This window comes from Thermobia domestica, chromosome 1 (genome assembly GCF_964235325.1).
Source record: "Thermobia domestica chromosome 1, izTheDome1.hap1.1, whole genome shotgun sequence".
NCBI lineage: Eukaryota > Metazoa > Arthropoda > Insecta > Zygentoma > Lepismatidae > Thermobia > Thermobia domestica.
In genome coordinates, this window is record NC_137454.1 from 59,489,646 (window position 1) to 59,515,420 (window position 25,775).

Below are 25,775 nucleotides of genomic sequence, written 5' to 3' on the forward strand. Positions count from 1 at the left end.
CTTTATCTGGAACAAGGAAGAATTGCCACAAGAATGGAAAGAATCAATCATTGTTCCAATTCACAAGGCGAAAAACTGACTGTAATAATTATTGAGGCATATCTCTTCTGTCAACATCCTATAAAATCTTATCAAACATTCTATTAGCAAGATTGACCCCATGCGCAGATTAAATTATTGGAGATTATCAGTGCGGGTTTAGACGAAATCGATCAACTATCGACCAAATATTTACCATTCGACAAATGCTCGAAAAGAAGTGGGAATACAATGTCCCGGTCATCTACTATTTACTGATTTTAGAAAGGTTTACGACTCGGTTAGGAGAGAAACATTATACAACATTCTTACAGAAGTTGGAATACCGAAAAAGCTAATTAGGTTAATTAAGATGTTTAAATAAATCCCAAAGGAAAGACCGGGTAGGAAAATTTTTGTCGAAAAGCTTTCACGTCGAGAATGGCCTGAAAGAAGGAGATGCGTTGTCGCCATTATTATTCAACTTTGTCCTGGGATACGCTGTGAAGAAAATCAAAGATAGCAATCAGGGCCTAGAGTTGAATGGTATTCACCAGGTTATGGCATATGCGGATGATATAAATTTAATAGGTGATGATAGGAGAACAATAGAAAGGAATGCAGAGGTCTTATTAAATGCTTGCAGGGACATAGGTTTTAGAAGTAAATGCGGAGAAAACTAAATACATGGAAGTTTGTCGCTATCGTAATACGGCAAATGATGGATGCGTTAAAATATTAAATAATACTTTTGATAAAGTGGATAGTTTCAAATATCTAGGATCAATATTAGCAGATGAAAATCATATTCACGAAAAAAATAAATGTCGACTCAAATCAGGGAATTCGTGTTATTATTCAGTTCAAAATCTCTTGTCGTCGCGAATTCTGTCGAGGAACTTGAAGCTTAAAATATATAAAACGATAATCATACCTGTTGTGCTGTATAGCTGCGAAACATGGTCGGTTACTCTGAGGGAAAAACATAGGCTGAAAGTATTTGAGAATAAGATCCTGAGACGAATATTCGGACACAAGAGGGTCAATCCACGCCAAGTGATCGAGAAAAAAGAAAAACTGCCGCTCGACTATTTCAAAAAATTTAATTTTTTCATGAATGTTTATACTCTATCAGGGTACTTCAAAACCACAATTAATTATTTTTTTAAAACATCTCGTAGCGACGCATCTTCTGCCGCCATTTTGCATTTGCTGGGTGCGTCCAATTTGTACAGAGCTAAAACTTTGTTCTCAACATTTTTGCCTAAAACCACTTGAAAGGGGTGATATCAGGGCCTACAATAGCAACATTTTTGAACATTGAAGACAAGTTTGGGAAGAGGAAGCAATTGACGTAGAGATCTGAATTTGTGTGTGCATGTAGTCCGGGGTCATACGTTTATACTCAAAAATTTGCAGATCTGTAGCTGCTTCCAAAGGTCTGAAAAAATATCGTTAAGTTGGGGAATTATGCCAATTTGGCACATTTCACTGTCCAATATCTCAAATGGGCCTGGATAAAAAAAAAAAATTTAAAAAAAAATCTGAAATTCTGGGAATAGTTACTTCTTTAGCATACCGTAACACACAACAAAGCGCGTTTTGTGTTTTTGAGCAGAAAGGGGTCAAAGTATTAAGGAATTATGTCATACTCTAGGAGGTGTTTTGTTCACAAATTCAACTGGAAATTCGTTGTTGTGAAGTAAAATAAAGTAGGACGAATGGCTAATCCAATCAAGATTCTCAAACTCCTTTCTTTCCTCTAGTTGTGACTCACTGTCTTATCACCCACAAAAGCACTGGTGAAGAATGCCGCTATCAGTAGAAGGCGAGAAAAGTCAAAATGCACGCTTGGCAAAAAGTCCGTAAGTACTCATTGTTCTTGCTGTTTGCTATATCAATTATATTCAAACATGATTGTGCTTGTTTTAACTGTCAACTCATTCAAGAGACTGTTGTCCTTTCGTTTGAACTGCATTTCCCAGTCACTCAACACTCACTCACTGTAAACACTGACTTTTTGCCAAGTGTGCATTTTGACTTTTCTCGCCTCCTGCTGATAGCGACATTCTTCACCAGTGCTGCCGTGGGTGATAAGACAATGAGTCACAACTTGAGCTTGAGTTTGAGAGCCTTAACCAGACTAGCCATTCATTCTACTTTATTTTACTTCACAACAACGAATTTCCAGTTGAATTTGTGAACAAAACACCTCCTAGAGTATGACATAATTTTTTAATACTTTGACCCCTTTCTGCTCAAAAACACAAAACGCGCTTTGTTGTGTGTTACGGTATGCTGAAGGAGTAACTATTCCCAAAATTTCAGATTTTTTTTTTTTTTTTTTTTTTTTTTTTTTTTTTTTATCCAGACCCATTGGAGATATTGGACAGTGAAATATGCCAAATTGGCATAATTCCCCAACTTTACGATATTTTTTCAGGCCTTTGGAAGCAGCTACAGGTCTGCAAATTTTTGAGTATAAACATATGACCCGGACTACATGCATACACAAATTCAGATCTCTACGTCAATTGCTTCCTCTTCCCAAACTTGTCTTCAATATTCAAAAATGTTGCTACTGTAGGCCCTGATATCACCCCTTTCAAGTGGTTTTAGGCAAAAATGTTAATAAAAAAAAAAAAAAAAAAAAAAAAAGACAAAGTTTTACAGTAGTTCTGCACAAGTTGGACATACACAGCAATTTTCAATTTGATAGGACAAATACATGCTGAGATATTCAAAACAACGTAAACGCCTGAAATCAAGAAAACGCAAAATGGCGGCAGAAGATGCGTCGCGACGAGATGTTTTAAAAAATAATTAATTGTGGTTTTGAAGTACCCTGATATAGTATAAACATTCATGAAAAAATTAGATCTTTTGGAGATAGTCTAGTGGCACATGCTTGATCACTTAGAATGGATTGACTCAAGAGGAACGGGGATGGGGAATGGCGGAAACTTCATAACGAGGATTTACGTAATTTATACGGTTTACCCAACATTGTTAGCGTCATCAAGTCTTAGGAGGCCGAGGTGGGCAGGTCATGTAGCCAGGATGGAAGAAAGCACGAACGCTTTCAAAGTCTTAACTGGAAGACCAATCGGAAAAAGACCATTAGGAAGACCTAGGCGCAGATGGGAGGACAATATTAAGATAGATCTCGCAGAAATAGGAATACAAAGTAGAAACTGTATCCAGGTAGCTAAGGATAGAAGTCAGTGGAGAGCTTTTGTGAAGTAAGTAAGTTAGTTTTCTGTAATCGGTCACAATAATAGTTTTGTAAACTTTTGAATTGTCTGACAACATTTACAAGGTTAACCGTTCTGCCATCTTTCGTTCTTACGTGCTAAGACATAAGAATAACAGATAAGGAAAACAGATGGCAGAACTGCTGTTTATGTAACTGTTGTCAGACAATTCAAAAGTTTACAAAACTATTATCGTGACCGATTACAGAAAACATAAAACGTTATTCGTTACTTGGTATAAATGCCAAATATACTGCGTAAAGATTTGCTCTTGTCAAAACATAAAAACCAATGCAAAGAATTACAGCCAGTAACGTGGTATTTCTGATATGCTCGGAAGGCGATATCCTTAGTGTTCAACTAACACCTAAGTAACACGCTAAAGTGGTAGTCATTTTGTGTTGTTTCAACACCTCAGTTTTTGCTGTGTACATATTTTAATGTAGCATTTATTCTCTACATATTACTATTAGATACTATTTTATATATAATCAGTCAAGACACGATTCTCTAAAGAATTCAATCCTTCCAATGAATGCAAAGCTACAAATCCTGCAGTTGAAAAATGCAGTCAATTTTAATTTACCTGTAATACAAAATATTGACTGACAGGACGTATAGAAATACATGCTTCAATATAGCTATAGTTCTTACTTATTTGTACTTCTAAATGGAGAATTCTCTTTCCAATATTTCCGTTACATACACGAGTAACCCTTGACGAGGATTCATTCGGCTTAATTCATGTCGTACTTAAGATCTCTACAATGAATCCTCGTTAAAGCTTACTCGTATATATAACCGAAATATAAGTGAGAACTATAATTATATTATAATACGAAACTTTGTGCTTAAATTCAGAGCGGCTTCCGAGTTCTACAAGAGGGGAGAGGAAAATTGTTTATTTTTTCCTGACATTAATTGTATATGATAAATTCCCATTCAAGAATCATTATATAAATAATGATATTATACTGCGATTATTTTGGGCCTAATCTGGTTGTAAATGCTTCGCGTAGTTATATAAACTGGAGAATAAATAAATAAATAAAATTAAAATAAGATAAACAGTAGTTTTACATCTGAGATTGTGATGTTATGTAGCTGAAGACTTCATCTAACTGCATCATCAGAGTTCGAACTATAAATATATAGAAATATATTTTTAAGTACTCGCTTTGATAGTTTTACGATAGAATTGGGAATTTGCGATGTTGTAACAAATATGCCACACTATAAGCAAAATATATGCAAACATTTGGAATTAACTTAATACTGAATTACCATATTATTTAACATTAAAAAAAAAATATATATATTGAAATGTATTAGACTTCGTTCGGACTTAAGATTAAATATACATTTACTATTCATCAAACAGTGAAGCTGCTACCAACTAACGATTTAAAATAACAATAATCTTATTCAAGTACTTGACATCCCTAAATTTCAGATTGCTAGGCGTTGTTCAACTTGGAACAACTGTCAAAAATCCCCACCTTTTGCTCTTCTTCGAACTCATCATCTGACAAATTATTTCTGTCATTTTCATCCTGGATTCCATATGAATCAAGAACATATTCCTCCCACGTTACTTTTCCATCTTCATTTTCATCTGCCGATTCGAACTTTTCACGGGACTCTTCTTCAGACAGCATCCTATAATGAAAATAATTACACCCTCAATTAAATACCAGTATATTCTACAGTAATTAAACGAAATTAGAATTGTCAACTAAACACCTTAAATATCCACAATTATTCCAATTACTTTCAAAGTAACAGACAAAATAATACGAAAAAATCTAACAGCAAGACTTGCGGGTAATTATACCCGGTTCTTCGTTTGTCGGACGGATTGTTCTATGAATTAAGCTTACAGATTTCTTGCCAGCTCAATGGTCAGATTTATTTACTTTTATAATAATAATGATATCGTTCAAATATTCCGCTCTTCCACGTCGAGGATTATTACGTTATCACGTTTCTGTTTTAGTAGAACGGCTACCAACATTGTAGAGCATTTAATGTTAAAAATTGAGGAAAAAGTCTTTTTGCACGGCAACTACGGATTACATTTTTAAGAACCATTTTATATTAGCATACTCCCTAATATGTTGCCGACTGCCTGAATTGGGCCCGCAGACTTCTTTTAGTGCAATGACTTTAGATTAACCTCCTATCCTGAAACTTTGCTAACTGTTCAAATGAACTGTATCCTGTTGAGTTTACTCCATTCTTGCAGGCTAGTGATAGAAAGTTCACATATTTTTAGGTTACAAAGTGCATTTAGCATAATAAACAACGAACGTATTAGCTATTCCTAATGCAAACAATAATTACAAAACTTCTGCAACGATTAAGTCAATAAAATTATTTTAACCTCTACAATACTCACTTGAATGACCTCAAGATCCATGCATGAAGTTCATTCCTATCTATCTGTTCATCATTATTTAGATCCATTTTTGTTAGAAGAATTTTCAGCCGTCTCTTGGCCTCCTCTGGTGGTAGGTGGTCAAATTCTTCGGCTTCTTTGGTGCTTCCTACATAATTAGTTACACATTAATTACTTGTGATTAAACTCAGTTTGTGTAAAGAATTGTGTTGTCAAAATAAGACATTAAATATGTTACTGGCAACAATCCAAAACAGTAAAACATCGCTAGAAAGAATATGGTAGTCACTGACTTGCCAAGTTTATGTACCTCAATCTTCATGTAGGTTTCTATGTGTAACGAAAGTCTTAATTACTGTAATTACTATTCACGTACACGTATGATGATTTACTAAAAATAACCAACAAAAATGAATTTTTCGAAATACATGGCAGCAGAGAACACTTTTATGTAAGTGCCACAGAAAAAAAAAAAAAAAAAAAACGAACAATGAGGTAGTATCACACATTTATTATAGCTATTATATGATAAAGTTGAAACTAAAAACTACGTGGAAACAACTTCAGTGAAAGAAACTATGTTCTTCGTGGATTTATCTATCGTAGGAACTTCATTTAAATAGCTAATGAAACAAAATATTATTATTTTAGCATGTTTCTTGTACGTACTATTTCAATAAAATTAATATGGTTAGAAAGAGAAAAGAAAGTAAACGAAACCTGTTACTAGTAGAATCCGAATCACATCCGAAGTTTGTGTCTAAGACGTTTTATTCCCAACAGTGTTGCAACCTATGTGCGCGTGGTACCAGTGGGGGTACTCGCCTCGAATATTAATCCGAGTACCACTTTAAACAACATGCCCCATACAGGCTTTGCGCTCAAATGGAGGCGTTAAACCACATTTACCTTCTCCGTTGATCTAATGGCTAGCGTATCCACCTTTAGTGCAGGTGGTTCTGGGTTCGATTCACAGTGAAAGCATAAAATATATTTAAAAGTAATAATAATACTAATTTCACAAACATTCATTTTCATTAATCATTCGTCACTTTTAGCCTAAAGGGCACAACAGTAGACGTTAAACTAAAACATAAACCTCCAACCAAACAACTATATAGTTTCAACCTGTGAACTTTCTTATCAGGGTAAGCTAGAAAATCTTTTGTCTTTTGTTGCTGTTAAAAATATCTACAAATTTGTGAAGCATTTTCAAAAATACTAGTTTATGCAATTTTTCTAAAAGCACATAATCTTCCTCTCAGATCTTTCGACGAACTGGAGATACCAGTAAGAGCTAGAAACCAAATGCCCTATTAATCTACTGAACTCTAAATATCAATTTCTCAACAATGAGTCGTAAGCCTATAGTTTATTTAGAGATCCGAGTGTCTACTAAAATTCCAAAATGAAATTTCCTAACTTTTTCGTGACGTTTTCTTTACCAAACCATAAAATTTTGTAACATTTAAAAAACTAACAGTACCTATATTTTTTTAGTACTTATCTTTATCTTATTTCTACTTCCAAACTCTGTTCCCTGGAGTGATGAAAATTTGGTGTTCTGACAGTTGAATAAACTGGGTAGATGCGTAGGTGGTTTCGGCGATGCGATGCGATTTGCATCGCCACTGCTCAACGATATCAGCTAAAGGACAATCTCATGAACGAATGTGGGTGCAAATTAGGCCGAATTTTCATGCATGCGATTTGGTAGTCTTAAATCCGACCATAGACATTTCTGGTGGTGAATTTTGACGTTTTATACAACAAAATTTTCCAGTCTCTACTTATATTCGTACAGATAAATAATAATAATAATAAATCGTGCCCCAAAAGCTAATTTTCGTGACTTCCGTGACCGATAGACACCCTGAGTTCGGAATAAGCTGCACGGGAACTTGGTGTACTATTAGACATAATAACACTATAATTTTATGAAACCAAAGTGGTATATACTTAATTATTTTACCTAATATAGCTTCGTGATCAAATTCTGAGTGATGTTCTCCCTCTTCCATATGACCATGGTCTCTTGGAAGATATGGTCCATCCTCTTCTCTTTCTTTACTCCCGTGTTGATGAGAATGAATGTGAGCAGTTGCAGGGGTGCATTCATTAATTGCAATGTTTACTAGGAAGCACAAGAATGCCAACTTTATCCTTGGTAAATACATTGTTTTTGAAGTACTACCCAGAATCAATCAACTGAAAAAAAAAAAAAAAAAAGACAAAATAATATTGAGAAAATAATAATACAAGGACTGAAAACGTGCAAATAATGGAAGTCATTGAACGGTTTATGAATATCGTAGGGTTTTACTTCTTTGGGGAAGAACCACTACTACTACTACTACCACCTCCTCCTCCTCCTACTACTACTACTACTACTACTACTAATAATAATAAGAAGAAGAAGAAGTTCAGTCACTGTTGAAACCACTGTAGAAAGTACATGAACCTACCGAATAAAAATCTACCGAACCTATCGAATAAATCTTTAGTTTTTAACTTACACGCTCTTTACCAATCTTGACCATACATTATATCATGATATATTTACTTGTTTTTTGACAAAATGTACTCTTAGGAGTTTTAAACACTATTTCTTATGGGAGAAATTGCATACCTAGATGCAGATTCATTTTAGGAAGGCGTAATCATCATAGGTGCAAATGCAGCGTGGTGGCAAATGTCATGAAAACTTCTATGCAGAACACATTAACCAACATGTGCTAGGTGGTGGTCATAAAAAACAAGAAATGTACCCAACAGAGTGAGCGCAGAAGCGAAGCAGTAGGACCCGCGCGGTAGTATCCCGAGGGAGAAGGTTGTATCAATGATGGGAGGTATGCGCAAAATCAAATATAGTTTACAAAAAACTTGAAATGGCATAAAACGCTATGCCTTATATGTGAAACATCTTCATCATGGCTTCTCTATGCAGTATTACATATTAAAGAGCACACACTTTGCATTACATATTAGACATAAGCTATCCATATACACTGTTGTGCAAAACTTACGAACGAAAGTAAGTTTCGGATGCTGTGACGAAAGTGGCATGGATTTGGTAAAACTTGGACAATATATAGTAAATATGATACAGTATAATTCAGAAAATAACAGGAAGAAATACGTAAATATAAGAAGAGAACTAGCACTGTGGGAGTTGTAGTATGAATTTCCATTGCTTCACCAGTATTGGAAACCTGCTAGATGGTCCTCGGTGCATCTGGACATCTACAAGACATCTTTCTATAGCATTCTACAAGTGCTTGATGGGATTCAAGTCAGCAGGATAGGCAGGCCAGTCCATTCACCGAATATACTCTCATTTTAAGAGCTCTGCTATCTGACCTGTTTGATGCGGTAGCGCATTATTATCCATAAATATGAAGTGAAGGCGGATTACATTTCTAAAAAGACACACGTGGGGAAGGAGTACAGGGACACAAAAAGTTGACCGGTGAGTGTATCACATTGGGAACTTCTGGGGTCAGTATACCCACACAAGGGCACCGGATCACCAAATAATCAGATTCCTTTATGTTCCGATCTCATGCCAGATGAGTGCGGTCCAGAATTACTACTCAAACTGAAACTGCTCTCAATTGAGTAAGAGAATGCGTCCTCGGTTCTGATGTTATTGGCACCAGCGCAAACGGTGCTGCCGATGTGCGAGTGTGAACGGAAGGTAGCCTAATGGCCTTCGGGCAAAGATCAACCCATTCAGTCGACGTGAAACTGTAAAGCATGAGATTGAGTGCCTTGTAGTCCTGTTAAATGTGTTTGCAATTGCACCCACTGTTTGCCGTTGGTCTCTTCTTTCCTGATGCGCAATGTAGTGGTCGTCCCCGGCTGTAATTGACCGTTGTCGACCACCACCCATCCTTTGTACAGCACTGTCTGTGGTTCGGAGCACTCCCCATACACGAAAAACAATTTTCTGGGGATTACAAACTCATGGGCCACACTTCTCTTTCTTCAAAGTTCCTGATTATTCTTCCAATGCGAAGTCATCCAATTCTTGCCTCCGGACTATGTTGTACTGACTAACACCATCACAATGCAACATAACTCTGACTGACACAAACCGTCTCGTCCCTTTTTTTTTCAAATGCTTCGTGTTGGAGGAGCAAAACCATTTGGAGCTACTTTCAGGTTGTGCAACGTCTTGCTCTGTGTGCATTGGTACGAGACCTCTGGCAGCATGCTGGCGAATTTTTATTCATTTCCACCCACTGCGTAATATTTTACATTACTTATCTATCTCGTCCTTAAATTTTATACTTTAGTGTAGTTTTATACTTACACATTGGTCTCTTCAAATACTATTTTCCTTGTAAATTTTAAGGTATTATTTACTTGTCCAGAGGGTTCTACCATATTTTGACGGATTTCTTACATTTCCAGGAAGTTAGAGCTTCTAAAATACTGGTAATATTTCTTACATTTTAAACGGTTTTACTGCTTTCCAAATTCTGACAAATTTCTTACATTTTCAGCAGGGTTGGCAAAAACCATGGTTTTTATTGAAAAACTTTTTTTTTTTTTTTTTTAAATAATAATAATAATTTGCTCTGTGTATTTATATCACCTAGAGTTGAAAGGTATTCACCAGGTTATGGCATATGCTGATGATATAAATTTAATAAGGGATGATAGGAGAACAATAGACAAAATGCAGAGAAGGCGGGAAATTGCAGAAAAAAAGGGATTTTTGGTCTATATTTCCCTTTTTTCAACTTTTAGCCCCTCTGGACCCCCCCCCCCCCTGTTTTAACGCAGAAATCTGAAAGAAAATCTCTTAAATACTAGTCGGTGGACTGAATGTTTGTGCACAATTTCAATCTTCTAGGTGCAAAAATAAGCCCGCCAAAAAAAAAAAAAAAAATTCTGAAATTTCCCCATGTTACCGTATACAGAAGTATATTTAAAACAAACAAACAAACAAAAAAAAAAAAAAAACACTGAGACGTCCCTAATTACCCTAGAATAATAATTCGACCGTCATTCTCTTCAGAATGGAACTGCCTTTCAGACGGTATGACTCACGTGTCTCCATCATGTATGTGAGGCGGGAAAATCCTGAAAAACGGGATATTTTTGGTCTAAAAATCCCTTTTTTCAGTTTTTTCTCCCTCTGGACCCCCCTGTTTTAACGCAGAGATCTGAAAAAAATATGATAAATACTACTAGGTAGGCTGAATGTTTGTGCACAATTTCAATCTTCTAGGTGCAAAAGTAAGCCCGCCAAAAAAAATATACCCACCATGTCCCATTTTTCCCTATATAGAAGTATATTTTTCAAAAAATCCCTGAGACGTCCCTAATTACCCTAGGACAATGATTCGACTGTCATTCTCTTCAGAATGGAACTGCCTTTCAGACGGTATGACTCACGTGTCCCCATCATGTATGTGAGGCGGAAAAGTGACGAGAAACGGGATTTTGGGGGTAAAAATATCCCTTTTTCACCCCTTGCCCCTCTGGTTCCCCCCCTGTTTTAGCACTGACATCGGAACAAAAAATCTGGTGAATACTACTCGGTGGACTGAATGTGTGTGCAAGATTTCAATCTTCTACGTGGAATAATAAGCCCGCCAAAAAATATTGAACATAAGCTTAGAAAATGAGAAAATAAATTTTTGACTTATGACGTCATCACCTCCTATGTCTGGACGCAGGAAGGTCTGAAACCATACGTAATGTCTTCTACAAGGCATCTGGACTTGAAAAAAAACACCGGACGAAAAAGCTCAAATAGAAGAGAAATAACGCAATGTACCATGAAAAACGCGTATGGTACAAAATTGTACCATAGGATCCCCAAAGGGTTAAGTGGGCGGGTTATGTAGCTAGAATGGAAGAAAGTAGAAACGCTTTCAAAGTTTTGACTGGAAGACCAATCGGAAAACGACCATTAGGAAGACCTAGGAGCAGATGGGAGGACAATATTAAGATGGATCTCGCAGAAATAGGAATACAAAGCAGAAACTGGATCCAATTGGCTAAGGATAGAAGTCAGTGGAGAGCTTTTGTGAACGCGGCATTGAACCTCCGGGTTCCATAGGCCATAGAGTGAATGTGAGTGAGTGAATGTATTTATATCACATATGGACAGAAATAAGTTTGTTTCACCTTGGTGTTATTATGTAACAACCAGGTTAAGGTTTACTCGAGCAGACAGTCTACAAAAACAAAATGTATAGGTGAAATACGATGTCAAACACTTTTCGTAAAAGAAGTAGAGTGTGGATATAAGTCATTCCTGTCATTAGATATCATATTGAAATACATTTTGAATGGGAGTGAACGTATTCTAAGTGTAACTATTTACTGAAGCGGAAGGCGGAAGAATACAAGAATGTGAAAAAGGTGGAAATAAACGGCGGAAATGTTGTTCGTGTTAGCAATGAACATTTGTAATGGATATAATGCAAACATACGATTTTATTACAAAGAATTGTATGATAAAGAACGTTATATTATAAAGTTTTTGTAGCGTCATGGTACGTTGAAACGTAAAATCAACTATGCGAAGTGTGGAAGAAAAAAAGTAAAAATTCAAAACAGACGAATTTCTCCTCGCAGCGGGCCATTTGTACCCGGGAAACTAATGAAGCCATTTTGAAAGTAAGAATTATTACGATTATTTAAGTGTCTTTGAAGGTGAAAATTATTGCGGATATTTTATGTATTTTTCCACTATCCTTGTTTATGCGAATGCCCCCGTCGCTGACGCGCCTGCTCCCTACGGACGAATCCCTTCGCTCCGCTCGGGCACCCCTGCTGCGCTCCTGCCTTGACTCGGTTAGATAGCATTCGTGCTTTTAGTGGCCACCTAGCACAAGTTGGTTCGTGGTTTATGCATTAGCTCTTCATTTAGTGCATGCTTTGCACGAGGAAATCGGAAAATGCAATAAATATGTGAAGTTTTGGAAGGGCCATCTGCTCGAGTAATGCCCCGGGTTATGCTGAAAGGGGTCACATAAGCTTAAAGCGGAGTCCAAACCGTTTCACGACTTACATCCGAAAAAATTGTCATCCATTTGAACTCGAAGCCGGGACTAATTGGCCACAAATGTGATACGCCTGTCGACTTACTCACGAAGGGCTCCTGATACGTTATACTGATCTTTACATACTTTTAATATACAAGTAATGTCTGTGAAGTCATTTGAGAAGGAAAAACAGATAAACAGTTGCATAAGTGAAACCATTACACAGAATTATATCTGGACAATTTCAAAATACTGCAGAGTAGAGAAGAACTAATTAAGTCGAAGTTAGTTCACTACGACTTTTATTAGTCCAAGTTAAACAAATACAACGACTTAATTTGCATATCAGTAAGAAAAGTGAATAAAGATACGAATTATTTCAGTCCACTTTGGCTCTGACCCATTCATACATAATAGATACCACAAATACATCTGATTTCAGTAAATGCCTCTCGTGGGGTTTGTATGACCACCCAAAAAAGACACGGTGCTTCGATGTATTTTATTAATAGTAAACATTATTAATACGGGGTTAACTTCCACAGTTGGGCGTCCGTTTCCAGCAAAATTTTTAAAATTTACAGGAAAGATATGGATAGTTTGATCATTTGTGTGCTTCACAATATATAAGAGTCTCGAAAAATCCGTTTATTTGTTATATATAAGCGGTTATAAACATGGGACTATACGGCGAGCGGAGGGAACTACTTGGCGCAAGGTAACCGAACAGTTGCATTGTGGGAAAGAAATGAGCATTTATGTTATCAACATGGCGAACGTACAAGGGCAATGAACTAACAGTTTTAACATTTGTGAAGCAATACGTTGATAACGAGCAAAATCTTTTAAAAGTTTATGAAGAGCACGGATTAATGAACCTAATAACAAATTGCAGAAAGTGTGCAAAGGAGATAACAGCGAAAAAACATGGCAAAAGCGGACGCCCAACTTCGGAATAAATGCCTTAATACGAAACAATATTTAGAATTTTTCTTTGATTGCAATTGCGTAACAACAATAACACAACAATAAGAAAAATTACAAAAGAAACATTCATAAACCTATTTTTATAAAATGCTTTTGTAGTATAATCTCTTTGAGTAATAAATGGGGACTTTAGGTCTGAATATAATACGAATAATATGCGGGAGTGACACGCGATAACCCACAAATGTGTGTTCATAAATATTTTACGAACTCACACTTTTACAAAAAAAAAAAAAATCGATTTTTGGTTTAAATCAGCCAACCTTGATTTTCAGGTTAGGTTAGAGCTTTCAGGTTGGTTCTACCAAATTTTGACAGATTTCTTTACAATGTGCTGTACATTGACAAGAATTACTTATATTCACACTCTCATTACTTCACGAAAAATATTTCACATTGTATTTTACCTATAATTTTCTATTTGGTAGAACTGGATGCCCAGTGTGCCCAATTTTATAGATTAGATGCCACAGAGCTGGTCCAAGAATATGGATCTTAACCGAAACTAAACCTAACATAACCTACTGCTAGCCTAAGTGTTAACATGCTGGGCCTACTAAGGTACAAATCTGTGGTCCCCGATTCTTACCCTAACGTCTTAACTTCTTTTAAATCCATTACCCGTTCAAGACCATGAATACCGAGTTTGATACCTCATACCTATTGAACAATGCACTCTTTTCCCGTAACACTACCTTACCTTAACTGTGTAACCTAACTCGATCATGTTATAGAAAATCTACTCACTCTAAACATAACAAAAATATAATACAAAACTATTATATACAGCAGCATAAAAAGCTACGTAAAACAATACTACTGACAGTGCATGTAGAAGTCATTAACATAAAGTCATAAATATTCAACTCGAAACACTACATTACATCTACTATTTAGAATCCAAATATATAATTCTAAGCTAAGATTTTGAAAGATAGTATTGTTACTTACTTACCCAAAATTATGGCACTTTCCGAATTATCCCTTCCCGAAAATATATTTACCTCTTTGTTTTCATAAACCATACAGAACATCACGGGAACAGTGATAATGAGAAATATTTCTTTACAATTTTCAGAGCTCTTTAGGTTATGATTTGACACATTATACTGACTGAAGGACTGAATTTCAGGACAGCTATACTGGCATAGTACTAATCGGTAGGTAAATTTCTCAGGAATAAAAATAACTTCCGTGAAGTTTTATTATACGGATCCATGGTGTAAGTAGTAGTAGTATTAATAGTCAGGCCCGTATTTATATATTGTGCGCCCCTGTACTCTAAATAATTTGCCGCCCCTTGCGTCAGTATCAATGATAACATATAAGAAAAATAATTGTTTACATTATTCAAGGTCAGTAATGGTTTAATAAAACCTATATTAATAATACAATCAGTTATCTGTTTGTATCTCTTTTCAACTCAAGAACAATAATAGATAGAAACATGAAATTTTTAATGTTTTAAGGCTCTCAGAGTTATGATCCAAATGGCCTGTTGCAGGTACCTAGATCACACCTGAGCTGAAATATGGGGGTGCAAAGTCCCCATAAGAATAACATGGGGCCTTTAAAAAATTTTTCAAAGCCACCAATATGAAAGCTGAATTCATAGTTTTTGGGGTCTCTGAGATGAATAGTGACAGTTTCAATTTAATTCAACTCCCAGGGAGGGAGCGAGATCTTAAAAGTAATCAACAGATATTAGTGTTGAATTAATAGTTTTGGAAGTCACTAAGTTTAGCGGTATCAGTTTCCATGATGTTCATCCTCATTCCTTGGTGTGGGGGTGGGAGCAGAGGCGTCATTTCAGACTTCGCTTAAGGGAAGAGTACCACCGAGATAAGACTCACGTTTTGTACTAGTATATTAGTAGACAATCGATTAAAGTATATGTATTATTCTAACTCTTAGGGGGGAAGTGCCCCTTCCTGCTCTCCCTAAATGACGCCCCTAGGTGGGAGAGGATTACCTTTTAAAAATAATCACATAAACTAGCTAATTAGTAATTGCTGTAATTAGAGCGAATTAAACATATTAACATATTTTCTCGTGCTTACGTGGGACTCTGCGGGTTGCTAGTTTTAAATATTACTTTATTGTGAATCTTAAAAAATCCAAAATTTTGCAGCCCCCTAAATTCTGCCACTCTGACCTCAAGCACAGAATAGTACTTATCTAAATACGGGCCAGGTAATAGTAGAAACGGGTAAGAAGCCCTGCAGGGGTTGATTAGGTTCCGTTCTCGACATGAAATGGGCATATTAGAGACTTGCCCAAATTTTTCTGTACATTTTACAATCTATGGATACGTATAGTAAAACTGCACCTTAACTTTTACAGTGCCCTAAATTAAATATAACAATAAAAAATCATTTTTGTTTTCCCGTTCTTTCTAAAATGTGTATTTATACTTTATTTACTCGCATGTTTTCGATTTTATAGATATTTTCCACATTGAAAATTACATCGCTTTGATTCTACACAAGGTATATTCGCACCAGCTTGTTCGTACAATCAGCATGTTTTCGTCGGTCTTGAATTCGATAGATTCGATATATCATTTGGATACAACGAAGGCTCTCCTATGCCACAGTCGACTATCAGAACAGAAAGTAAGATCTCTGCCCAGACGGATATTACTCACAATAAAAATAGGGTTACCGTATTTCAAAAATGAAAATCCGGGACGCTACAAGAAAATCTTTGAAATGCTTAAAATGAAAACAAGTGTTATATAGTAATTTACTTTCTTCCATTAGATAAGAGTTGTTCAAGTATTATGTAATCACATTTTTAGTCATTTTAGTAGACTCATGGGCGTTCGCAGGTGGGGTCGAACGGGTCGACCGACCCCCCTGGAATCTATTGAGTACAGACTAATATCTCTAAAATAAGAAGTAATTGTTTCATATAAATAATGTATGTATATTTTTAAAGAAAGAAGGATTTTTATAAAACTGGAGCTTCATATTGTTTATCTTATCTACACATTTCCCCTTGTGTGCTAGTTTATATATATATATATATATATATATATATATATATATATATATATATATATATATATATATATATATATATATATAGGCTTATATGTAAAATGCTTATTATGACAATATCTTGAAATTGTTTTCTTGGCACTCAAGAACAGACCTCTTGGTGGGTCTTCCAAGTCATATGTCAGGAAAATAAGGTAGCATTAGAAATACTCCATCTCCCTAAGTGACCAAAACTTCTTTGAAGAAAGAGGAGATGACACACTCATCGTTAAAAGTATGCATTGCTCTCTCTCTCTCTCTCTCTCTCTCTGTGTGTGTGTGTGTGTGTGTGTGTGTGTGTCAATCTCTGCGTTGCTTATATGAAATCCCTACAAACTCGTACTTGGGTTGGGTCAAGTGCACAATTGAAAATAAATATTTGAATTCAGCGGGCGGTTTCCTATATAAATCGAACAAAGGCGTTATTTGTGTCGTCCCAGGAGAGCAAGGACAAGCACGCAAAACGGAACATTTTTAAAATAAAGGGGGGACATGAGTTCGCTGGCTTGGGGATGGCTCGCTCTTTTTCTTTGTTGGAACAAGGAAAGAGAAGGTAGTTATTGCCTCCCTCTCTCCTCCTCCTTACCCATATTCAAAAGCAAGACCCATAAAGCTATAACCTGCTACTTGTCACCAATAATGACTACTCGCTAATCCATATTTCAAGGTTGGGTAAATGACCTACCTACAAAACTTCCTTTGTATGGAATGTTATTTTCGGCTGATAAGGAAGGGATGCTAATAAAATACAACATCTGTTGCCAGTTAAACATTATAAATTTCTATTTGTGATAGCTAGTCAATGTTTCAAGTAAAAGAGGTCAAGTTGGTTCAATTGAGTTCTTAATTGTGTGGAAACCGCCTGTTGATATTTGTTTCCAATTTTATTTAATTTGTACGTGTAATTAAGCTATTTGTAGCCTTTTTCTCTGCTCCGACAATGCACAGGAAAAGGAAAAACAAAGATTGATATATTCTTAAAAGAAACATAAGATTCTTGGAAGAAACTACCTTTTGTAAAGATAGTTCTTCTGCAGTAAGTGTTGGTGCAAAAGTGGAGTTAAGTGATAGTGGAGAAGTGGAGTTAAGTGATAGTGGAGAAGTGGAGTTATCAAATGACAGCGAAGTGAGTGTATTTTCCTCCAAATGTCCCAAATTTGATTCCACATTTTCTGACAGAGTTTAAAGTGCCGTGAACAACTATGATTCCAAAGATGTTGGGAATTATGTTGATTTAAATTCCTAGGCATGTTTATCGGACACTGACAGGTATTATCTCCTAGTATCTCCATGGCAGCCTATCCAAATGTATAAATTTAAACAAGATGCTGACTGGAAAGCGTCCTTTTCTATACAAATGGTTTAGTCAGTTTCCTTGGATTTCGCACTCTAGAAAGCTACAGGGAGGGTTATGTAGGCATTGTGTTTTATTTCGGCCACCTATAAAAAGGGAATTTCAGGTGTCTTTTGTTGTAACTCCATCCAAAATTACAATGACTTTTTTGCCTGTGCTCGTTCACACGAAAAATTTGAAAATGAAATCTTTAACTTTTACGTCCCACAGTTATGCCGGTTAGGCTAAAGGAGACGGTGATAATGAGAGATGAGAGAAATGGTGGAATGAAGAAAGTGGGAGGAAACGGGAGAACCCTGAGAAAACCCACTAGCACGGTGTTTGTCCACCACAAAGTCCACACGGCGCTAGCTGGGATCGAACCTGGAACCCCAAACACCGGAGGTGAACATTCTACCACTGAGCCACCTCGTCTACCACGAAAAATTTGAATGGCATATCGCATCCACAGAACGTGTTCAAGCTTTTTCAAACGTTATGACTAACAAAACTTTACCTGTTGAACAGAAAGTAAATGAAGCAGCTCAGAAACCAGTTGAGGAGAACAGGAAAAAGCTATCATCTATTATTGAGTCAATTACATTTTGTGCAATACATGACTTATCTTTGAGAGGGAAGGATTCCAATTCCGGTAATTTCTATGATCTTCTCCAATATAGGGCGGATTCTGATGGTGGTTTATTAAAACAGCACTTTGAGACTCTCCCTGAAAACGCCAAGTATGTGTCAGTACGTATTCAGAATGAGCTTATATCAATTACCGGTAATGTTTTATTCCGAAATTGTGTAAAACCTAAGATTATGTCTTCCAAGTACTGCCGCGTGCTGGCAGACGAAACAGTCGATATTGCAGGTATAGAACAATTATCGATAGGAATTCGATTTTATGGCCCCTATGAAAATAAGGTACGCGAAGACTTCATGGGATTCATTCCGTTAAATGGGTCCAATGCTGAAAACATTGCTAAGACAATTCAAAAGGTTTTAGAGGAGACCGGTTTATCTGAACAAGGCTTTGATGGCTGCTCTACCATGGCAGAGTGTAGTAACGGAGTGCAAAGTATCATTAGGAAAAATGTCCAAAAACATTTTTTTACCACCGCGCTTCACATAAGCTAAATCTTGTTAACAAATTGTGTTCCGTTTCCGACATACGCAACACCGTCGACACTGTTAAAGAAATCATTAGTTTCTTTCGTGAAAGCCCATTGAGAAGGAAACTTATTCCTAGCATCCCACTTCTTTCAGGTACTAGATGGACTTCTAAATACAATAGCATAAGAATATTTTCTTAACACTTCGTTCAAATAGTGCGTGCATTAGGAGACTTATCTATAAATTCTCCTGTTTCACATATAAGAAGCAATGCTTATCGCCTTTTCTGTACACGATCTACAGGTAGTTTCATAGTTTCTTCGGTAATTATCAGTAATTATTATTCCTATATTGAGTCAGTGGCGCATATTTTACAAGAAATCCAATTGGACTTTGGCAGCAAAGTCTCATATCGATGAGTTGATTGGTATATTTAGAAATCACAGAGTAAACGCAGAAGAAACTTTTCAAGCGATTTTCCAAAATTGCAATAGTGTAGCGAAAGCACTTGATATTCACTTAACAGCTCCAAGAACTTCTTCTCGACAAGTTCATCATGCTAATCCCCCATCTACTTGCACTGAAGAATATTATCGCAGAGCAATTTTTGTCTCATACATCGATTCTCTTTTACAGTCACTAAATAGCAGGTTTCTCTATGTTTGTATTACATCCATCCGAGATGAGAAATCTTTCTAAGTCTCAGTTCTTGCAGAAGTTGGAAGAAGTAAGCCGAACGTACAAGATAGAAAATTTCATTTCTCAGGCAGAATGGTTTGATTTGTGGAGATATAGAAATCTGCATTCTGCCAATTTAGAAAAACTCACTCTTTTTATCTTGATGGACCAATCTACATTTTACCCAGCAATAAAAGAGGCAATTCAAATTCCTATTACACTTCCTGCTACAACTTGTACCGTTGAAAAAGTTTTAGTACATTAAGGCGTGTTAAAACTTGGTTATGACCTACCATGTCTGAAGAACGATTAACAGGATTATGCATGATGAGTCTCCATCGAGAAACTGTACAAAATAACAAAACAGAATTTATATCTGCTGTGTTGGATGCCTTCGGAAAAGAGCCAAGACGTGTATAATTTTTGTTCAAAAAGTAACGCATTAAAGTTAGTGCTCTCAACGGGTCGGGTCGGGTCGGGTTGAAGACCGACCCGACCCGACCCGTGACCCGAATTGACTGACCCTACCCGATGACCCGACCCGACCCGACTGACCCGAACCGTGATCCGATCTGATTGACCTGACCCGATAACCCGACCCGAGCTGACCCGACCCGACAACCCGACCTGACCCGTTTGAGAGCACTATGGTCACGACACTGGGTGAACGCCAAAATGCACTCACATTGGGAAACTAGTTTTAAAAGCATAATTTTGGAAAATAAAGCATAAAGCATAATTTAAAATATATAGCACAATTCTTGGAAAATTCTCTTTAACTGAAAGTTTAACATACTGTGTTAATATTTTTTAAAGCCAATATTTACAATGCAAAATCATTGAGAACATAACAATGCAACAATGAAAAGCTTATTTTCATTCTGTAAACTTTTCGGTGTAATCCTTTGATGTGGAGAAAAGAAAGTAAAAGAAGAAATTTTTCCGCCAACAATGAATAGTATGCAAGAACTCCATACTATATTGTTACAGTGACGACGCCAGCTTTAAGTTTTTAGGGGGCAAAAGAGGGGCAGATACATTTTCGGGGGGCGGCTATTTGCCATACCAAAAATGACATATGTATTACGTTTGACTTATTTTACATTACATTGTGTATTTCGTTGCTGTTTTTATGTTAGATCTATATGATTATAAATTAAACTTATTTCAAATAAAATTTGTAACTAACAAATAAGTAACGTCTGCACATGAAATATTTTTCAATGAAACTTTTGAAGCCTAAACATAAATTGAATTACTTTCGCGTACGCTACAAGTAACACATTCGTCTATATGCTACGTATCTCTCGCTCTGTCCCTCTCTCTCTCTCTCTCTCTCTCTCTCTCTCTACATATATATATATATATATATATATATATATATATATATATATATATATATATATATATATATATATATATGTAGAGAGAGAGAGAGAATTTAGGAGGAGCTGCTGAAAATGTCGTAGTCCAATCCAGAAGGAGTGTAGGTACTAGGTAGAAAAATGAAACCGTAGTTTAGAAAAACATATCTCTGTATGTACAAACAGATAATTTCACGAACTTCCAGATTCTTACTGTTATAACATTTTTGTTCCACCAAGGAAAGTCACCGAAGTAAATTAATTAGGAAATCAGTGAAACACCACGGGACTCTCCTCCGTTATATATAGTGGTGAAGAAGTAAGTGGCTTAGTATAAACGTAGCAATTTCTCAACAAATTATGCTTTACATCCAGGATGATTAAAAGCAATGACTCTTCCTGGAATCATGGATGCAATTTGTGACATTATTCTTGAAAACTGCAGCATTTCAGCCAGTGGTGGATATAGCCCGGGGCTGGAGGGCCTAGGCCACCCCAGTTTTTGTGTGACAAAAATAATTTAAGCTATTTATATTTATTATAGTCTGAGGTCTGAACCCCGCTTTCTCAGTTTTTACCTTCTCAGCAAAACTTGTGTCAGGGATTCTGGGCATTTCTTTGGAACTTGTCGGTAGCATAATTCAGAATGGCTTGGGTATGCGCAAGTTCTCGGCATAATGGGTTCCCAAAATATATGTCAGGAGAATAAAAGGGTAACGGCATTAAGAGAAGTATTCTTCCAATTTGACCGTAATGCTGATCAATTTCGCTGACGAATAGTAACCATAGATGAAATATGGTTGTACCACTATGATCCTGAATCGGAACAACAGCCAATGGAGTAGTAGCACTCATTTCTCCATCGCCCCAAGAAGTTCAAGACACAGAAGTAGGTTGAGAAACTGTTTGGAACATTCTTCTGGTATAAGTGTGGAGTGGTAGACTACCTTCTCAATGGTCAGATATTTAATCCAGAATCTCTACATTACTTACAAAACTGAAAGAAAAATTCAAAGTTCAACGCTGCGGAAAATGAAAAGAAAGGAATTCTGTTCCTTCAGGAGAATACACCTGTCCATCAAGCCCCTGCGAACATAACTGACATTGCATAATCTAGGATTTCAATGTCTAGATCATCATTCGTATTCCGCAGATTTAGCTCCGTCTAACTATTACGTGTACTTATTTCCCAAACTTAAATAACACTTGAAAGATGCCATTTTAGATCTGATAGGGGTAGTGCTACGAACATTGGTGCGAGGAAATCTAGATTTTTTAAACTTTTCTGCAAAAGCTGGAGCACTGTACAAGGTAGTATATTGACTCTCGGGGGAAGAGAAGAAGTAAAACTTCACCAATCCACGTGCACTCCTTCTGGGTTGGGCTACGAATTTTTCAGCAGTTCCTAGTCAATATGGTAGACGTCACGTCAGTACTTTGAAACAAAATAAGTAAAGGAGCACTAGTATAAACCAATTACTAACTAAAGATCAGCAGTCTGACAATACATTTTATTGGGAATCAATTTCATTCCATAATTTTATTATCATTTGCAGGAAGGGAAAACACAACTCTTTTTATCTCCTTCAAAAAATTAAGCCCTGGTAGTTGCAAACTAAGCTGTTATAAGCACTTCCTCTGAATATTGGAAGCCGAGAATAATGTTTCAGAAAAAAGAAGTTTTAAATAAAACAAAATATGAAACTGAAAACTTCAAATATGGACAAATACAAACAAGTTACGTAACTGGTTTTACCTTTCTTTTGTTTCCAATCGGAGTTGATCCAATGAGAAGAAAACAAGTCGACCAAATCTACTATTGTTCGCTAGGCACAATTATTAAAAATCATAAGAAAGAAGTATAACTAAAATTTACCTCAAAAGGGGCTAAATTAGAAAACAGAAATATGCGTGCATACCCAGACGCTCAAAGAAGAAAGCTTGAGGATTAATCTGCCACATAGTAAATTCATGGAAAGTAGACTACAATTTGTCAATGAGATTGGTTATGATACTGATATATAATACTACATGAAGAATGTTTAAAGATTGTACGAGTCTGGGGGGGGGGGGGCAGTCTAGGTGGCTGTCAGGGGGGCAGAAGTAGCTACTAGGGGGGCGCTCGCCCCCTTGCCCCCCTCTGGCGTCATCACTGTATTGTTATGTTTACTTTTTGAACTTAAGCACTTTCTGTACTTTTTGGTGGCATCTTTTACTTTCCCTTTCTGTATATATGTACCTGTAAGGCGCACACAAATGATAGAAAAAATTTATTCGAGCAAAGCACATCTCTTTACAATGAATTAAGTAGAAAGTTCATTAAATATGAGAGAAACTAGTTGCAAAAAAAAATCAATAAATAGATCAAGATATTTAGAATATTTGATGTATAATAAATATACATTATACACGATTAATGTAAAATAATCATTGAAATTAACAATAAAGCATAATTTAAAAAAGCATAATTAAACAAGAAATAATGCATAATGTGGGTTGCTATAACAATTAAGTTGTATGAAGACGAGAAGAAAACGAAAGCTGATTCCTTAACGAATTTCGTTGATCTTCTTTGTGTCTACAAAAACGCATAGAAACCTACAAGCTAGGTATCATCTCTGTGATTATATCAGTTTCTAGTGCTACATGTGAAAGGTCATTCTCTTCTTTAAAAAGATTAAAGACTTGTATACGCAAGTCAATGACTCATGATAGGTTGAAAAACTTAGTGTTACTTTATATTGAGAAGAAAATTGGTAAATCGTTAGATCTTTAACAAGTTGTGGATATGTTTGCTGCTGCCCACACGAATAGAAAGATCATCTTCAAATAGAGGCATGAACCTATAAGTTATTTTCTTTACCTGTAAAAGTGTATTTGCTTCCACTTAAGTCAACCAGCTATACATATTTTAAACGCCATGATTAAATAACTATTTACTTATATTAGAAATCAATTGCATTAATGAATCCTAGTTGTTTAAGGTACTAAATTCTTATATTTTTACTGTTTTCCAAAGAGTAAAATCATGAACAATAAAGATGGAAACATTCACCTTGAATACACACACACACACACACATATATATATATATATATATATATATATATATATATATATATATATATATATATATATATATATATATATATATATATATATTGGAGATGTCCCCCTCAAAATCCTCTTGGGCCCTTTATTGCGCCCCCCCTGAAAAAAACTCTAGCTACGCTACTGGACACCATGCACCAGAGATGAATTCTCAACCACTGAGCCACCGCGGCCCTGCTTGGGCTTGGTCGTCCATATCCAATCTCTCTTTTGGCGTTGCTTAAACAACTTCTAGTTTTGTTCTAAATCCAGACTCCATATTGGCGTAGATATTAATATTACAGTCGACTGGTAAAATCAATCTTCCACATTTAAAAATTAAAATACTCACAAGTAGAAAAATAAGCATTTATCATAAAAACACTAGCTGCAAGTGTTCAAAATAGATTTATGGTTTCTATAAAATCAATTGAAAATTGCTATTTTTAATTAGGCAGCTAGTGAAAACAGCAGCTTTCGACTCCAGCCGAGTTTAAACTCAACCTAAACTCAGTTGACCAAAGTGAACTGACCCGACCCGACAACCCGACCCGATAACCCGACTGACCCGACCCGACAACCCGACCCGATAACCCGACTGACCCGACCCGACAACCCGACCCGATAACCCGACTGACCCGACCCGACCTGACCCGATTGACCCGACCCGACAACCCGACCCGAGCTGACCCGATTGACCCGACCCGAGTTGACCCGATTGACCCAACCCGACCCGAGCTGACCCGACTGACCCGACCCGATAACCCGACTCGAGTTGACCTGACCCGACCCGTTTGAGAGCACTAATTAAAGTATTGATTGGTTATTATTCGTGTGCTATGTGAATCTTGTTTTAATATTTATTAGAGTAATTTAGATGAAGCAAATTTAGTGTTTTTTAATTAACCACGTGACTTTGAAAAGAGCCATTATCAAACAAACTTCCCAGATATGCAAAGTTTCTGTATTAGTAGTACTTTATTAACTGTGATTCGTATAATGAATAATAAAGTAGAGAAATTCGTACTTCAAATCAAACTTAGAAAAAAATTTAGTTGTGCGAGTGAAATCTGAAATGGTTTTAGTTATCAGAAATATGAGGACGTTGGCAGACTGATACTAATCTTTATTGTGATAATCCTGAATGTGGTCTCTCCTGCTATTGGTAAGTAATATATACTTTTTTCTTTTAAATTTTCTGTTCAGCGTTGATAAAAGTTCATGTCATGTTGCTCTTATATAAATAAGACGTATTTCCATTTGACTCGAAGTGCATATGTCATATTGACTTGTTAAATAACAAGAGAAAAAAAGAAATATTTAAAGGAGGTATCTGGGAAAGGTTGTGCTACAAAAATTTTGAAGTAGTCTGTACAAGCGTGGTGTAGGCCTACAATGTATGTAGATTAATTTTATGTAATCCATTTTGTCATCTAATTTCATTTCGTATTTGTTGTTTTTCGTAGTTTTCCAATAATAATAGTATCAT

General features: G+C 36.2%; 2 protein-coding genes across 4 annotated transcripts in view; one reads left to right on the forward strand and one right to left on the reverse strand.

Annotated features, from left to right (window-relative positions):
* LOC145685117 (reticulocalbin-2) overlaps positions 1-14,847 on the reverse strand; it is a 34,257-nt gene extending 19,410 nt beyond the window's left edge. The window contains exons 1-4 of one of the 3 annotated variants that reach the window (XM_081757471.1): positions 14,669-14,847; positions 7,643-7,878; positions 5,671-5,818; positions 4,772-4,931 (exon numbers count right to left, since the gene is read on the reverse strand). In XM_081757471.1, coding sequence (XP_081613597.1) covers positions 4,772-4,931; positions 5,671-5,818; positions 7,643-7,847 — 513 coding nt within the window. In that variant the 5' untranslated portion in view covers positions 7,848-7,878; positions 14,669-14,847. Of the gene's footprint in view, positions 1-4,771; positions 4,932-5,670; positions 5,819-7,642; positions 7,879-14,615 lie in introns of all 3 variants that reach the window. The other 2 variants (XM_081757468.1, XM_081757464.1) reach the window with 2 other exon arrangements.
* Positions 14,848-18,536: 3,689 nt separating this feature from the next.
* LOC145684029 (zinc finger MYM-type protein 1-like) lies at positions 18,537-19,178 on the forward strand. The gene has a single exon (XM_081755885.1). The coding sequence runs from the start codon at positions 18,537-18,539 to the stop codon at positions 19,176-19,178; it is 642 nt and encodes a 213-aa protein (XP_081612011.1).
* The last annotated feature ends 6,597 nt before the right edge of the window (positions 19,179-25,775 follow it).